At 29.6% G+C, this 18450-nt stretch overlaps 1 protein-coding gene across 1 annotated transcript; it reads left to right on the forward strand.

Moving 5' to 3' along the window:
- The first annotated feature begins 15246 nt into the window (after positions 1-15246).
- Positions 15247-17580, forward strand: LOC105126218 (WAT1-related protein At3g30340-like). The gene is made up of 6 exons (XM_011027011.1): positions 15247-15838; positions 16037-16099; positions 16228-16344; positions 16431-16845; positions 16972-17123; positions 17210-17580. The coding sequence occupies exons 1-6, from the start codon at positions 15657-15659 to the stop codon at positions 17373-17375; spliced, it is 1095 nt and encodes a 364-aa protein (XP_011025313.1). The 5' UTR covers positions 15247-15656; the 3' UTR covers positions 17376-17580.
- The last annotated feature ends 870 nt before the right edge of the window (positions 17581-18450 follow it).

Genomic DNA, 18450 nt, shown 5'->3' on the forward strand with positions numbered 1-18450 from the left:
ATCCACAATTTGATCCAAATACCCATATAATTAATAAAACTACTAATAAATATAATATCATTGATATATACTTGTTAATAACACATTTTTATTAATAAATCTATCAATAAATTTTATACGATAAAAATAAAGTGTTTACACCAAAAAAATATATATATATATATTGTGAGTATATAACAATTTTCTAGTTATGAACTAAAAGGAAGATGGGGGATGATGGGAGCAGACATTAATATTTTATGGACTCAAAGTGTTTAGACATAACACTCCCCTTTCTTGACAACATCCACACCATTGCAGACATCGTCAATGCAATTAAAGTGTAGGTGACACCATCAGTCCCGCAAACAGGGTTCGGAAGGTTACACTTGTTTGAAAATATTATCGTAATTATTTTTAAAAATATTTTTTATTTAAAAATATATTAAAATAATATATTTTATTTTTAATATTAACATATTAAAATTATTTAAAAAATAAAAATAAATAAAAAATATTTTAAAAAAATATATATTTTTAAAATATAAAAATAAATAAATTTAAGCTCAGCTTGTGCGCGTACACCTTAAGCTTGAGAGTCGAGACTGAACCATTGACAAGCAAAGGTTGGGAAAAAGTACCATCAAACATAAGGAGTCAACTATCTTAGAAGTGGCCCTGAGGATGATATGTATACGAAGGATATACTAAGTAAAAGATTTTGTTAAAGCTCAAGCTTAGAGGCTGGTTGGTAATGAAATTGCATCTATATTTTATTTAAAATATAGATATAATCTGTCTAGTAAAACATAATTTATTATTTATGGTTTCATAATATTTTTGCATCCAAAACATTAGGGGAAAAAAAAGCAAGTAATTACTACTTTATATACATTATTCATGCTAAATGAATTGTTTAGTAAAGAGTGCAATTAGCATGTTATATTATTTATTAAATAGTATAGTCAGCTCCATTGTTCTGGTCGAACCAGTTTTAGTCGGACCAAGTCTGATTCAAAACTCAATATGTATTGAACCGAGTCCGATCCAGTAAAATAAAAATAAAAATAAAAATTATTTTTTTATTTTTTAATTATGTTTTATTTGAAAAACTAGTGTTTAATATTATTCAATGACATTATATAAATTAGACAGAGATCGCTTAATGACATAATATTTATAGAATTTGATCGCAATTTCAATATTATTTCTGATTATATTTTACCTTATGTTGTCCGTGCTTAAGAAACCAAAAAAATTGTAGTCCTTGTCGAATATATTTCATACATGATGGAATTGTAGATAGTTTAATGGAAAAATGAAAAATATTTTATATAAAGTATTATTTATTTTATGATATATTAATTTTATTTTATGACATAGTAACAATAAATCTACAATATTTAAATTAAAAATAATAAATATTAACATATATTATTTTAAATTATTTTAACCTTAAAAAAATTCTTAATCACTCATTAAATTATTTTTTATTTAACCTCAATTTCAATCATAGTTTTAATTAAATATACATAAATATTAAATCAACTTCGACTAAAAATATTTTTTATAAAATAATTATTTTCAAATTACAACTATAATAACTACCATAATAAATTAATTATTTTTATTTTTATTTTATTTTAAATCAATATATTTTTAATATTTTCACATTATTTTAATATATTAATATTAAAATAATTTTTTAAAAATAAAAAAATATTATTTTAATATATTTTTGAATGAAAAACACTTTAAAAAATAACTGTTATTACATTCTCAAACACCCTTTTATCATCTTCAACGAGACAATTACAGCATATTGTAACTATTCTAATAAAGATCAAAACTCTTTTTAGGTTAATGTTGGAAATTTTGTTTAATACATGGTTAGTGTGAATATTTGAGGTGAAATTAAAAATGAGATTTACTTATTTTTTTAGATTAAAATCTTGTTATAACTTAATTTTCAATATAAGTTTTTTAACATAAAATATTAACATAATTTAAATAAATTATAAATAAATAATTTTTTATTGATTTTTTAAAAATATATTTTTAAAATATATATTTTAGGATACATGATAGAAAATACTTCCAATCTTTTATGCATGATTTAAATTTTATGTAGTATATGCACTAGTATTTTGATCATGATTGCAAGTTTATCATATTCTTATAAATGATAAACTAAATATATATATATTGCAAATTTTGGTTAATAATCGGAGACTATCTTGTTTGGAAGCATGATTATAGTTGTTTTTCAGAATGATTTTTATTTAAAAATATATTAAAATAATATATTTTTATTTTTAAAAATTATTTTTAATATTAGCATATCAAAATTATTAAAACAATATTAAAAAAGTATTAATTTAAAGTAAAGAGTAAAATAAAAATATTTTAATTTTTTCCAAAAAACTCTTAAAACACAAAAATAATAAACAGTAACTGCATTTCTACCGTGGCTGCTCCAAAGGAATAGTTATACTGAGTCCCTATACAGACATATTTTTATTGGTGTTTTTGTAACATTTTTTTTTTCTCATACAACGTCCTTCATTTCTAATCAAATTCTACTATATCAACTACTATGTACAAAATTAAAGATGCATTTAAAGAGGGTTATTTAGAAATCTCAAAAAAATATTCTAGACTCCTAATTATTCCAGACTGGAAATGGTAAATAGAGACAGAATATTGCTCAACCATATACACTACTGTGGTTCAACTAGATGTTTGGGTGGGGTGACAGAATTTCCGTTATGATCTCCATTACAAAGCCTTCAATGATGCTTTTCGTTTTGAATCATAAACGTTGAAAGATGCCCCACATCAGTAACTAAGAAACAATCCAAAAACTCCATCAACAGTCTTGGATCGATAAACTGCAGATTCTAATTGTTTTTGTCGTGTTGCAGGATAATTTATCTAGTTTTTAAGATCCAATTATAAGATGCTAGTTGCATTTCAATGAAGTTCATTACAGGATTCAAAGATGTAGCTGTGGTGTAATTATCAAACGTATATATTACCTCAAGATACGACCTGTTTTATCACAATAAGGCAGACGCAATTGCACTCAACATTATCACATTGCACCAGATACAGGTTGTCGGATATTAATTCTAGCTAGTAATCATATTTTCACAGACCGTTAAACATAACATTTTAATACTGATCGAAACCTTGAACCTTTCCTTAAACACGATTATCCATTATTGTTCGTTGGGATTGCCTTCACTGTTAATTTATTGCTGTGACAGAAGATCAGTAGGATATGATCCTGGGTGGATGAATGATAGATATGGGGATATTGGATGGAGAATAATTAGAGGAACAAAAAAAGCAGGAAGCACATAGTTAAGTACGTGGTGAAGTGGAATGCACACAGCACAGTCAAGGAAGCCCATTGTTAAGTACGTAGTGAAGTGGAATGCACACAGCACAGTCAAGGAAGCCCATAGTTAAGTACGTAGTGAAGTGGAATGCACACAGCACAGTCAAGGAAGCCTAGCTAATATATGTAGCTAGTGGCTGCTTTTCTGATATATGTTGATGGTGTAGATTCATCAAGCAAGGTGGTAGCTATTGTGGAGTGGCCCCCTCCTACGAATATTTATAATGTGAGGGGATTTCATGACTTGACCTCCTGTTCTAGGTGATTCAATCGCAATCTCAATTTTTCTTATCGCATACATCACTGAGTGCTTAAAAAAAAAAAGACCTTCTGGTGGATAGAGAAAGTTGAAGTCAGTTCAGCTGGCGAAGTAGAAGATGATTAAAGCTCTTAATCCTTGCCTTTCTTGGTTTTGATAAATTATTCGAGGTTAATGGTGATGTCTAGGGTATGGGATTGAAGGTGTCCTCAGCCAGGAGGGCGCCGCCCCATTATATTTGTTTAATAAGAAACTGTCGAGTTCCAGGAAAGACTACGTACTTTACCTATATATGGCCTTGAGCTTGATGTCATTGTTAATTAGCAATTAATTAACGCATTAAAACCATTATTTGGTATAGAAGGAGTTCATTATCATTATTAATCATATCAATGATTAATAGAATTTATTTTTTTAAGTTTGGTCCTCAAAATTTTCTTTTAAGTGGTCAAGACCTATGTAAAGAGCAATTAATTTTAAATTATTATGAAAGGGTGGGAATTAATTTTAAATTATTACGAGAGGGTGGGATCGGAAGAGGGGGGACTAAAATGAAAAATACAACAAATATAGATGACGTACCATAAGTTTTGAAAACATTCACTTTGATCCTCCAACTTAAACAATCACATAAATTATATAATTTTGATCCCTCAAAATTGTTCCAATTCCATTTTACTACGGAGGTTTATTTTTGTTATTTTTTTTGTCCCTGGTTGAGAGATAAGAGAAAGAGGGGTCGTTGGATTCTAGCAACAGAGAAAGAAACATGTCGTTGATACCAATTTAAACCACCAAAATAAGGGGTGTTTGAAAGGGAGGGATTGGAAGAGGGGGGACTAAAATGAAAAATATAGCAAATATGGGTGACGTACCATAAGTTTTAAAAACATTCACTTTGGTCCTCCAACTTAAACAATCACGCAAATTATACAATTTTGATCCTTCAAAATTGTCCCAATTTCATTTTAACACAAAAGTTTATTTTTATTTTAGTCCCTAATTGAGAGATAAGAGAGAGAGGTTGCCGGATTCCAGCAATAGAGAGAGAAACTTAAATTGGCACCGATTTAGACCAGCAAAATAAGAGGTGTTTGTTTCAAATTGTTACATTTAATTAGGAGAGTTTATATTAGGTTTTTTATACCTTAAAAATTTATGAAAAAACAGATATGAGCTTGGATTGATTTTTAATTTTCGGTGAAGTTTGATTTTTTGGGCTGTTTTTTGGGGTTTTTGAGGTCTTGAATGGGTTTTTCATGGTTTCTAAAGTGTTTTATAAGTGTTTTGGGTCAAAAATAAATTATAAAACAGGTTTTTGGATCAAAAGAACATAAATCCTGACTTTATAACCTTCACAATAATCGAAATCTGGGCAAGCTGTTAGACCCAAGACGCTTGAGTATGGCATGATTATCATAAAAATTTAACTTTAAAGAATACAGTTAAAAAGAAATAAAAGGACATGACCGGTTAAAAAACTAAAAGCTAAAAAAATAAAAATAAAACATTTTCTCTTTTATTTTATTCATAGTCTCTTTTAAATAATATTGATTTTTTTATACGTTTAATTTACAGAGAGGTTTTTCTTGTTCAAACAGATATGAGCTTGGATTGATTTTTAACATAAATCCTGACTTTATAACCATCACAATGATCGAAATCTAGGCAAGTTGTCAGACCCAAGACGCTTGAGTATGGTATGGTTATCATAAAAATTTAACTTTAAAGAATACAGTTAAAAAGAAATAAAAGGACATGATCAGTTAAAAAACTAAAAGCCAAAAAAATAAAAATAAAACCTTTTCTCTTTTATTTTATTCATAAAGTCTTTTTTAAATAATATTGATTTTTTTTATACGTTTAATTTACAAATAGGTTTTTCTTATTTATCTATGGTTTTGTTTTTATATTTTATATAGATAAACTATGTTTTTAAAAATAAAAAATATTTATTTTTAGATAATATTTTTAATATGTATAGTCTTATTTATTTTTAATTTATTATATTTTTTTAACTATAAAAATATATATATAAAAAAAACCTATATAGATATAGAATTTTTTACGACTCACGACAAAACACGGTTTGCATGTCTAGTCGTTTCTAGATTTAGTGGAGCAAACAGCGACATGATATATACGGACAGGATATTTGAATAAACTTCGTGTTCCATTAAAACTTAAGCTTATATGCTTCTTGTGGACGGACCTTGCTTGACGTGAACCATCTGTTCAAGTGTACACATCAATATTATACTATGCTATGTAAAAGGATATCATTTCACCATGAAAGCTACGGACATGATCATGAAAGTTCAGAACTGTTTTGTGCTGGTGAAAAGAAGTGCAAGGAACTGCCTTTCTTCGTTTTACATCTTATCCTTGCTTAGTGTTCCTTTTTGGTTTCAAGATGGTCATTAAAAAGCATAGCAAAGGAAGAGAAAATCTGAACTTAAACACTATCAGCTATCTAAAATCTTATCCATAGACTATATTCATGTACACTTCTAGCCTTGGGTGCTGGGGCATGTACAATCTCAGTATTTACATAATATACTACCATAGAAACAAATTAATAATCCTCCAATAATAGCATATGTAGTAATTTTTTATCAACTTTCTAGAATATATTAATGGATTGATTCTATCTATATTACCGGTGGTGATTGTGGCATATATAATAAAAATTTCACAACTCTCTCAAAAGTACTGACGGGTTGTGGCATATATAATAAAAATTTCATAACTCTCTCAAAAGTACTCAAAAGTACTGACAGATTGATTCTATCTATGTGGCATATATAATAAAAATTTCATAACTCTCTCAAAAGTACTGACGGGTTGATTCTATCTATAAGTCCACCAGTTATAATTAAAAAATATTTTAAAAAATAAAATTATATAGAATAATAAAAATAATAATTCAGCAAGTAAAGTTATATAAGATTGAAATATGTAAAAATAAAATTGAATAATATAAAATCCAAATATTCATTACAATATGATTTGTACAAATAAAAATTAAATTAGAACAATGGCAGCGCTGGAAGAGGAGAAGGCTAGTCGTTCTCGGGATCATATGGCCAAAAAAAGGGCACATACGTACGACTTATCCGTGATCTCATGTCCATAATCATTTGGTCGAGTTGTTCATAATCCGCCAAGAGTCACTCATATTTTTTGATGAGATGAGTCGTGCATTATTGCAAGGCCACAAACTCCTGAGACTAAGTGCTCGACACCAATTAAGAGCTCTTAACGGTTGAGACACTAAGAGTCACCCGCAAGTTCTTGGTCCTAGTATTGGAGAGTCCGTACTCCCGATTCTATCGAGTCCCCCAGACGATCCTGCCTCTAACTATAAATTCAAATTGAAATCCTAGGGGGTCAAAGAATCGTCCTCATATCTCTTCATCAACTGGCTATTATATGTCTCTTGAAAATTTAAAAAAAAATCATGAAATTCAATTCAAGAAAATAATAACTTACAAAAAAAAATGGTTGAACGAACAAACTAAGAAGTGCTGAAAGCGTGGTTGTCGATGAACCGTTACACCCTTTTTTGACGGTCTTCACTCCGCACATGCATCTCTATAAAAAGCTTCATTGAACTTGACTCTAGGAGACATAGCTTGTAAGAAAAAAATATTACAAGTTAAATATATTTATAAATAACAACAAATTAATTAAAGATAGATGTCATTAAAATTAATATTACCATCCGTTTTGATATGCAATGAATGGAACGAAGTCACTAGTGTGCATGGCAAACGAACCATGAATTTGCTAGTTCCGATTCTAGGCATCGAACTATAAGTGTCATGTAAGTTGCTCAGATGTCACGTACTGGATATATTGTGCCCATATATCCTCTTGGATGTATGACAACCTAAAATCCCTTTAAACCGCCATATCATTTCAGCCTTGTAGACCGTTATCTCTTGTGTATTTTTTTTTTTGCGCTTTATACCAAAAGTCACGTAACCTACATCTATAAATGAATTTTATATGAGTTAATGAAAAATTAGATTTTAATATATAAAAATTTTTTAAAAAATATTGTATCACTTTTTATGTTACCTAATTGTTGCGTGATTCTCCCATACTCTCCTCACAACATTGTCATTCACGCTATCCCACTTCAATTTTTGTTGTATATAAATAATTTATTAAAAATAAATGAATAATTTCAACATAACAAACAAATTAGTTAAAATTTAAAGTTAACATTAACCTCAAATCTTCTAAACCATGAATCGATATAAGGTCTCGTATCAGGATGTCTTGAAACAATGGAATCTCCATCGATAATTTAAACCCTGATATTATTACTTGGATAGCCTCAATATTAGTGAACCTGAAAAACAATAAAATTAATAAAATATTAATTAGTTGTTCATAAATTACGTTAAAAGAAAAAAATTTAAATCAAAATAAACTTATATTGAAAAGTCATCCTTCCAATGTGTCTCATACTTGTTGGTGAATTGATCCCGCTTTGAAGGCACATCGCCTTTATGTTGTGAAATTGCATTAAAAGAAGTAGCATCTCGAGTCACCGCAAGTGACTCTTCTTGGTCGGCATCTAATGACATGTCATCATTGCTGCCAGAAGAACTAGCTGCGACCATGTGCTCATGATGTGTTATTGATTTTGTTCTACACATCAACATAAATTTGATTAATAATTACATAATCAAATTTGATTTTAAAAAAATAATAATCGCAGCACCTTATATATACTAGAGACTACCCAAATTATTCAAACTTGCAAATATTGACAAGATATATGCCACAAACATATTGATTTTATTTTATTTATACCAAAAATTTTAGATTATTCAATTTCATCTTATTTTCAATGTAATAATATTATGTTTTTAATCATAAAATAGAGAAAAAAATGATGTATATAAGCTAACATCTATACAAATTTAACAATAAAATTTAGAAAAATAAATAAAATTTATTTTTATATATTCAACTGACATCTATACATATTTAACAATAACAATTAAAATTCAACAAAATAATCAAACACTTTATTGTGCAATATATATAATAAAATTAAGATAAAACAATTAAATTTAATCCTATATATTCAATTAGCATTCATGCAGAAAATTCAATAATAACAATTAAACTTCAACAAAGCAATCAATCATTATTGCAATAAAAACAATAAAATATGCAATAAATTAATACAAAAAAAAACTATAGATTATAGGAATGAAAAATGTTTACCTTAAGAGTATGTTTACTTTTAAACTTTATCTATGTATAATATAAAAAAAATAAAAATATATTGTTAATAAACCGAAGAAAAGATGTAAAATAAAAAATCATAACAAGTGAAGAGAACCACAATACAAACCTTTTAAACTTTGAAAATGAAAATAGAACTAGAAATTGAAGCAAAATCACTTGAATTGAGAGGGAAAAAATGAACTAATAGGGTACTTTTTGGGTTTTATATTGTGTTTTTACCAAGAGAATTACCGATGAATTAATTAAAAATATATTATTTTTAATTAATCCATTGATGATTCTCTCGATAAATTTGCTCTCAAATTTTAATTTTGTTCTAAAATTTTCAAAAAGCCCTCTAAAATTTTCACAGTCCATTAGATAAATTTGCTCTCAAATTTTAATTTTGTACTAAAATTTTCACAATCCATTGGTGATTTGTCGATAATTCCCTTGCTAATATTAAAAAGTATATACGATCAGAGATGCATTAATTATCCGCACTTTAGGTTACGTGATCCACTGGTGGTCCGTCGGTAATTCCCTCGATAACCTGTAACTGGCTTAAAGGTCTTTAATTGACATCACCAACATGGGATGTGAATAGTTCCCTTCACCTCTAGAAAAACACCATCGAACACAAATCATCAGTGTTTTCATTGGTGATGTGGGAACAGTTCCCTTCACCTTTATAATACATTGATGGTTTGTGTCTATCGGTATTTTCATCAATGATTGTGGAACAATTCCCTTTGCTTATGGAACACACTGATGAAATGTCTCCATCAATGCTTCCATCGATGATGTGGGATGGGAACAATTCCTTTCCCTTCTGAAATACACCTATGAACACAGTTTGTCAATCTTTCCATTGGTGATGTGCATGATGAATGATAAATTGTGTTTGTGTTACCTGTTTATCCTTTTTAGAAACACTTAAATTGAAAGCTTCACACACAATATAATAACAACAATTCACAACTTCATATAACAAATATAAAATAATTATTTATTTGTATAAAATTTTATCCATAAATATTACATGATAAAAAATTCATTTACACTTTCATATTCTAATAGTTACTCAGAATTATTTTCTTCTTCTTTAATTGAATCATCATTAGCACCATTGCAATCTTTAACATTGATATCATCATCATCTTCATCAACTTGTGCTTGTCCACTGGAGTTTAGAACAACATTTAACTCCTCAATGTCAACGTTAACTCCTCTATGTTAACGTCAACATCAATAAAACTATTATCGAAGACATGAAAATTTGAATTTTTTTCTAAGTCAATTGATGGAGCAACTTGAAATGATTCAACCGACTCATTAACTTGAAAGATATCATCTCTCACACTTGTGTCTTCATTCTTATCCTAAACAACCTCAACATGGCCCATGGGTTTCATTTTTAAAATGAATAATCAATCAATTCTTGATCGACCCTTTCTAAAAGAATGGGTGTATGTGTAAAAAATTTGCTAACATTGTTTGGTGAAAACAAAGACTTCATTTATATTGCGGAGTTTAACTTTTGAGTTAATTTCGGCCAGACCATAATGGGGATCTACTCTGATTCCTCTGTCAAAGATGTCATACCAATAATATTTGAATAAAAATACTATATTATGCTCATTATGATATTACAATTCAACGATCTTTTTTAATTTACCATAATAGTCGACTTCAAACTCATTACAAGTCCATCCCTTAACACAGACACCACTATTATATGTCTTCTTCCATGCCCGTATTCTTCAGTATGAAACATATAGTTATTGACAGTCTTCTTCCATGCCCGTATTCTTCAGTACGAAACATATAGTTATTGATAAAATACACATTGTAGCACTTCACTTTTCTTTCAAGACTCAGGCTTAGTAAAGACAATGAAACACTAGCATTCCTTTACACTTAATAAACCTTGTACATCAAGTGCAACAATTAACAGTGAATGAGAATTCTGTAATAAAATTAATTACCATGATAAATAATAAGTTTTGATAGTACTTATATATGTTTTGAAACATGTGACAAATTATTCATCTTGTAATCAAAAGATTTGAGATTCAGTCAGTTGTAAGTTATTAGATAATAAATATTATTAATGTTGCCCACAAGGTTTTCAAAATTGTTTGAGTTTGTGATATTATAATAGATAAATAGTCCATTTATGAAAAAGTTTAAGTATTATATATACTTTTTGAATAAAAATATCTTAGTTCATCGTAATTAAATAACACATAATTATATGTTTTTTTAACTCTATTTTAGACAAATATCTTCCCCTTACAATATTTTTAGGTATGGGTCATTCAAGATTGGAGAATATTAATAAGTTCTCACTAGAAAGCACTTCACTATTATCATTTATCCAAGATTGGAGAATATTAATAAGTTCTCACTAGAAAGCACTTCACTATTATCATCATGTCATGGAACACAATTAATTCTTGTTCTTAAATAAGGCTTGAAATTGTACGAGATAAATGTTGAGATCTCCTCAACAATATAGGCCTCACATATCGAAGCCTTAATATACGTCTTGTTCTTAACTCTTTTTTTTTTAAGATTGAACAAATACTTACATGGAATTAAATAAATATTTTTAATTAAAAAACAATAAAAAATGCATTAATAATTACATTGCATCTATAATATTTAATATCTCAAATGGATACATTCATCTATAATGGACTAGGCCTCTAACTTTTGCATCATATGATAAATGTATGGGTAGATGCTCTATCAAGTCAAAAAACAATGAAAGGAATATCATCTCAAGTTTGAATATTGTCTCGATAATATTCAAACCTTTAAATGTGATGTGTCTGTAATTTGCTAAAACATATATCTCTAAAGAAATAACTAATCTTCGTGAGTGCATCCCATATTCCCTTTGGTCACATATCACAATAAGCTAATAAAATGAGTGCTTGCATAAATATCTAGCAATCATGGCTATTCATTCCATACAATCTGTATTTTTTTAGATTAACCAACCTTGATATATTCGAGGCATGTCCATCAGGATAGCATAGAGTATTAAGCCACTAGTAGACTAGGAGTTATGCATTCTTCTCTAAAGCGAAGCTTGCTCTAGGCTTTGCAACCCATGACCCATCAAAAACCAACTCTATATTTTTACAGTTATAAAAAAACATTATATTCATTCTAGTTTTGATGTTGTCCTTTGTCTTCCCTTTCATGTCCATGACTGTGCTGAAAATGTTTTCAAACACGTTCTTTTTTATATGTATGATATCAAGGTTATGCCGAAAGAGATTGGTCTTCCAATTAGAAAAACTATGCCGAAAGAGATTGGTCTTCCAATTAAAAAAACTCTAAAAAAATACTTCACTTTACTCAATTGTGAATCAAACCAAGACCATGAAACTTCTGCTTACTGAATTAGAAACCAAACACAATGTCATCATACTCTAACACCATGAAACTTCAAAACACAATGTCATCATACTCTAACACCACGTCATGCAATTCTTTAAAAAAAAAGGATGCGATGTTCTTTTCAACTCTACCAATAAAAAAATCATTTATGTTCTTTATGTATTTCTGATGTGTTGGCAAAAAACGAAGGTAACAATTAAAAAAAAAATTACATATATTTGTTAACGTGAATGCCTTGTTGTTTTCTATATAGCATGGACATGCTAGTTTTCCATACATGCTCCAATAAAAAATCATTCCATAAGTTAAAAAATCATTGATAGTCCATATAAAAACTATCCTCATAAGAAAATCTAGTTTTCTCAATACATCAAAAGTCAAAGCCCTGGAGGACCACAACTACATCAACTCATCAATCAATAGTCGAAGATAAACATTTATATTACGGCCCAAATTGTTAGGATCGAGTATGATTGTAGATAAAAACATAAACTCTGGCCTTAAACACATCTCCGGTGGCAAGTTGTAAATTGTGAGTATAACCAGCCAATAAGAATAAATAGCAGCAAATGACCTAAATGGGTTGAATTCGTTTATACACAGCCCAAGACGCAGGTTTTTTTATTCAATTAAAAAGTGAGGATGCACACTATTAAAGTGTTTTCATGCTTCACCATCAAAGGATACATCATCACTTCATCCAACGCATCATGTGTTTGGTGTCATATCATATGCTCAACAGTCTTTGGTGACATAAATAACCTCTGAAGTCTATGTGTGATTAGGAAGTATCTAAGTTTTTTATATGCTACAAGAGTCTTTCTCATGTCAATTCTAGGTTTATAATGGAAATAATGTTCACATGTCATGTACTCGGTTAACTTAGTATTTTCAAAGTAATATAGCTTATAGAAATTTAGACACATGTTAATTTTCTAGTATCTTAACACAAGGGGTTTCATCATGGACTTAGCAGTATAGAAGTTCTCTTTCAGTGTGTTCCCTTCAGGTAAAATTTTTCTTGTTTATTCTACAAGTCTATCATAATTGGCCTCACTCAACCCCCCATAATCCGACTTGACGGTAAACATATCTGCAATGGTTGAAAATTTATTATTATTTGTATAGCCATCTTATAATGGTTCATCAGAATCTTTTAGAAGTTGAAAAAATCTGGTCGCGTCTGCATTAGATTTTTCTTCTAGGATTGGATATTGGTTGTCATTACCTTAATTTATTCTCATTGCATCCATAACCATATTCATGTAAGGATTACTATTGTCATTTATAACTTCATGCACGTTTTAACACTAGAAGTTGACCTGGTCATCCTCTCTACCATGCTCTCATTACGAATAAACAGTTCTCTGAGTGCATACCAAAACAAGTAATCCTCCATGAACCTTTTGTATAGAAGATGCATTATTACAACATCTGGATGAAGAAACGTTTTATTTTTACACCTCTTGGATAGACACCTAATATCATATCTACTCTTAGAATAAATGTTGAGAAATTAGTAAAACTCTAAACCTCATTACAATAATTCATCATCTGTCATCCTTAGGGTGAATCTTGATACATCCATGACTGATCATCTATGACTTCTATCAAATCTCTATAAAATAATGATAACAACATGTATTAATTAATTATATTAAGTAAATAAATTCAAAAAAATATTAGTTAGATTATCCAGCTTAATGTCAAACTTTTCTTAAATATTCATTATCAATATTTATCTACATACATACAAATTTATATTCATTAACTTACGGAAATTACAAATTGACAATAAAATTAATAAAAAATTAAAACATACATGTTAAATAAATTATTATTTATTTCATCACAACACATCTACATCGATAATTCGACATAACTTTCAACAATTTACAAACAAATAATATTTCACAAAATCTAAAACAAACAAGTACAAAATTATAAATCCATACTACATGTTTGAGAAAAAACAATAAAACAAGTAAACACCTAAACAAAATATATATACTAAAAAAATATTCAATAATAAAATTGATATTTTAAAATTTTATTAAAATTAAAAATAGATAGATTTACTTATTAAAAATAAAAAAAATCTATAATAAATCAAAACATGAATTTTAAGACTAGAAAAGTTTGTGTTGAGATAAAGGGGGGGTGTTTGGGGGGAGGGAGCTAGTTGTTAATGTTTTTTTTTTTGGAAAGGGGGTTTGTTTAGATGAGGGGGGGGATACGGAAGGGTCAATACCTGGTCATATATTAAATATTACGAATAAAATTTTTGATGGAATTATTTCAATATTTAGTTATATATTAAATATTATCAATGAAATTCTCGATGGAATTATTTCATCTATCGCTCTGTTGGAAATTCTATCAATATGTTTGACATGTCATTATATGGATAGTCTAGTTTGAATTCGACTGTAACTCCATCAGTAAAATTGTCTATAAAAACTTACACATCATGACACAATTTATTTTTTTAATTCTTTATATTTTGTTTAGGATTCTCTCAATACATACCAACAAATTATTTCTCTTGATATATATATCAATAGTTTTAATGATAGAAAAAATTTTATCAATAAATATCACAATAAAATATCAATAAAAAAATTATTAGTAATTTTATTTATATTTATATTTATAGAATTTTTGGTAGCGTAGTCGTAAAGCTTTCAAAACTAGGCTTTTAAATGCGTGACAGAAGGGAAAAAACATAGCTTGAACAAGTTACAGCTACAAAGGACCCCATTATAGTGGCACTAATCTTACTTTTAAGATTTGACACAATGTTCTTCCATTCACCAAGCTGAAAGAGTTGGTTGATCTGTGCTCGAAAGTATTAGATACTTTGCAGAAAGGGACACTTGGATCATATCTGCCTCCTTCAGAGAAGATGCTTATTGCTTACTGAATATTTAAATCACTACATGCTCAATAGCAGAAAGGCCAAGTGACATAGAGCCTTCCTTCTGCTAAATATATACGGTCATCAGCCATATTAATTACCAAAAGTCGTGACAACTTTATGAGGTCATTTGATGCTTAAATATTAGCTTAGAATTTGATTTCGTGTTCACTGACTATAAAACAAAAAAAAAAAGGTCTGACAAAAGATTGCGTGAAGCGAATACTGATTAAAGAAATGGAAAGTCGGTACTCGGACGATTATGTAATCATGCTTTTTCCCTTCGGAAAGTGGTGTTCCTATATATAGATGAAGGCTATCAGTCCGATTACACTACCATTGCACACACTTGTATCTCTTTTGGAGAGGACCTAACTATTCTTCAACTACTGCTTCTCCAAAATATCTGTTTAAACTGCACTCGTGGAGAAAACATGAGTGACGGAGGACAATGGAAGCCTGTTGTGGGAATGGTGGTCGTTAATTTTGCCTTCGCAATAGTGAATGTGCTTTTTAAAAAGGTTCTGGATCAAGGAACGAACAGTATGGTTATTGCCACATACCGACTATCAACTTCTGCAATTTTCTTGGCGCCTGTTTCTTACTATTGGGAAAGGTAGTCTTTCAGCTGCTGCACAATTATTATTTCATGCTTGTTTAGCTCCTCTAAGCACGATTTTGACGTCTGTCAACTAGTTATTTTCTCTGTTGCTCCTTCATTGGAAATATCACCGAGTTTGGAGCATGGACTAAATACTTCTTTGATGTTCAAAGGTTCTTACAAGGGTCTGTAATATAGCTAGTTTGATTGCAGGAAAAGCAGACCTAGGCTAACAGCTTCCATCTTCTGCCACCTCTTCCTCGGTGCCCTTTTCGGGTTAGTTAAACTATATTAGTAATCTTCAAGGTGGTTCTGTGCGTTATGCTTCGCAATATGTAACTACAATTGCCATGATTATGAGTACTAGAGACTCTGATTCTCTGAGAATTATTGATGTCTATCAGGTTAGCTCTCACACAATATTTGTTCCTTAAGGGACTTGAGTATATATCTGCTACCTTGGCCTGTGCATTCCTCAACACGGTCCCTGTAAACACGTTCATACTAGCACTACTTTTTGGGTAAGCGCGGCAAGCAGTGAGTAGTTTACTGCATTTTCTGACCAAAAATAATATTCCTTGGTAACTGGTGTTAAAACTCTTTCCAGTATAGAAAAAGCGAGCATGACAAGCAAGGCAGGAAGAACAAAGGTGTTAGGTACACTTATATGCATGGGAGGAGCTGTCCTATTAATCTTTTATAAGGGAATCCCATTAACCAATTCACATTCAAAAGCTGCTACAACTGACATCCTAAACCATGCTGACACTATGATCTCAGGGAAGAAGAGACAAAGGTGGGTGGTTGGTTCGATACTTTCTCTTGCAGGCTGCTTCATGTGGTCTTTGTGGTTCCTCATTCAAGCTAAGATTAGCGAAAGTTACCCATTTCAATATTCTAGCACCGCCCTTATATCCTTCTTGGGCGCAATCCAGTCTGCTGTCTTGAGTTTAAGCACTGAAAGGAATTTTTCCATGTGGATTCTGAGAACAAAATTGGAGATTTTAAGCGTCCTTTATGCCGTAAGTATTCTCCGGGTAGCTTAAATTAATGTTGCGTGCTTCATTCAATATCAAGAGAGAATAAGTTTCATTAGTTTCAGTTGGCACAGGAGGCTTGAAATATTACCGTTTCACTTGTTCGCACAGGGAATCATAGGGTCTGGCTTGTGCTATGTTGGCATGTCATGGTGCGTCAAACAAAGGGGTCCTGTGTTCACATCAGCATTCACCCCTTTCACACAGATATTTGCTGCTATGTTTGATTTCTCCATCCTGCATGAACAACTTTATCTGGGAAGGTTGTTTCCTTTCATTACATGCATTATGCTTTTACTTTACAACAGATTATTTACTGTTCCTAACATTCTTTAATTTTAACGAGCAGTGTCCTGGGTTCTGTCCTAGTCATACTAGGTCTGTACACTCTACTTTGGGGTAAAAGCATTGAAGCAGGGGATTGTGGAGAGAAGCAAGCCCACCTAGCCAGGGAAGAGGAACACTGTGACACCGAAGCTCAGATACCAGCAACAATTTCAAGGAGTAATCCATAAATAAATGCTCTCCCTAAGTGAATTATTTGGTGGCCGGAGGCTGGTTATTCAAGGCAGTACTGCAGTGAAATTGGAGGCAAAAAAGTTTCGAGTCTACCGTGAACGAGCACCATTTGAATTTATAGAGAAGTCATTGTCTGTTACTTCATTTGGCTAAGTTTTAACTTCGTTCCCCCCAATTTCCATGTACTATATTAAAATTAAAATTAAAATTAAATGATGCTATGCTATTATACTCAATTTTCCACTTGTGTAATTAAAAGAGACGGACACAAATAGAGTAGATAGCACTTTAAATCATTACAAACTTTTAATTTTATGAGGATTGTTTAATAAAATAAATCAATAATTGTATATATTAATAAATGTTAGAAACTTTTTTAATATTAATTAACGATTAAGCTGATAAATTGAAACATATATGTATATCTAAGATATCTCGCAAGGAGTTTTTCAAAAAAACAAGTTAATTATACAACAAGAAATTTATTCCTTGCAAGAAAAGTCATTATTTCAATTATTTTTAAAAAATCTGGTATAATTATTTCTTTTCTTGTTAACATGCTTTTTTTTAATGAAAAATTATATTTTTTTGTGTATTTTTAATTAAATAAGAATTATAAGCAATTAAAATCGATGAAAAAAATCTAAAATAAATATAAAAAAGATTTTATTGATGTAATAAAAATTATAAGCAATTAGAATTAATAAAAAAAAATCTAGATGATTGGAAATAAGATTTAAAAAAATATTTCTTTTTAGTTAAAATCGTGTTATCTAATTAATGCTTCTGCATTAAAATTCATCAAAATATTATTTTTTAAAACAATTTATCAAAACTAACACTATAACAACAACAGCAACATATAATAAGTTTTTTCAGATCGAAAAACTGTAAAATAAATTTAAAAAAACGCAAATCCACATATAAAAAGGTGCGCATGTAATGAAAAAAAATAAAAAAAATATTAAAAAAAAAAACGTTTGTATTCTGATTAAAATCATCATTTTCCTAATTTGTAGAATGGAAAGACAGCAGCTTCCTTGAACGCCTAATCAGGCAGCTCTGCTTTAT

Source organism: Populus euphratica, unplaced genomic scaffold, assembly GCF_000495115.2.
Source record: "Populus euphratica unplaced genomic scaffold, PopEup_1.0 scaffold75.1, whole genome shotgun sequence".
NCBI classification, from domain to species: domain Eukaryota; kingdom Viridiplantae; phylum Streptophyta; class Magnoliopsida; order Malpighiales; family Salicaceae; genus Populus; species Populus euphratica.

Excerpts from the sequence above, each read along its gene's own strand:
- LOC105126218 (XM_011027011.1), top strand. The coding sequence starts at position 15,657 with ATGAGTGACGGAGGACAATGGAAGCCTGTTGTGGGAATGGTGGTCGTT. Across the intron at positions 15,839-16,036 it reads GTTTCTTACTATTGGGAAAG|GAAAAGCAGACCTAGGCTAA; the intron begins GTAGTCTTTCAG and ends GTTTGATTGCAG. Across the intron at positions 16,846-16,971 it reads TTTTAAGCGTCCTTTATGCC|GGAATCATAGGGTCTGGCTT; the intron begins GTAAGTATTCTC and ends TTGTTCGCACAG.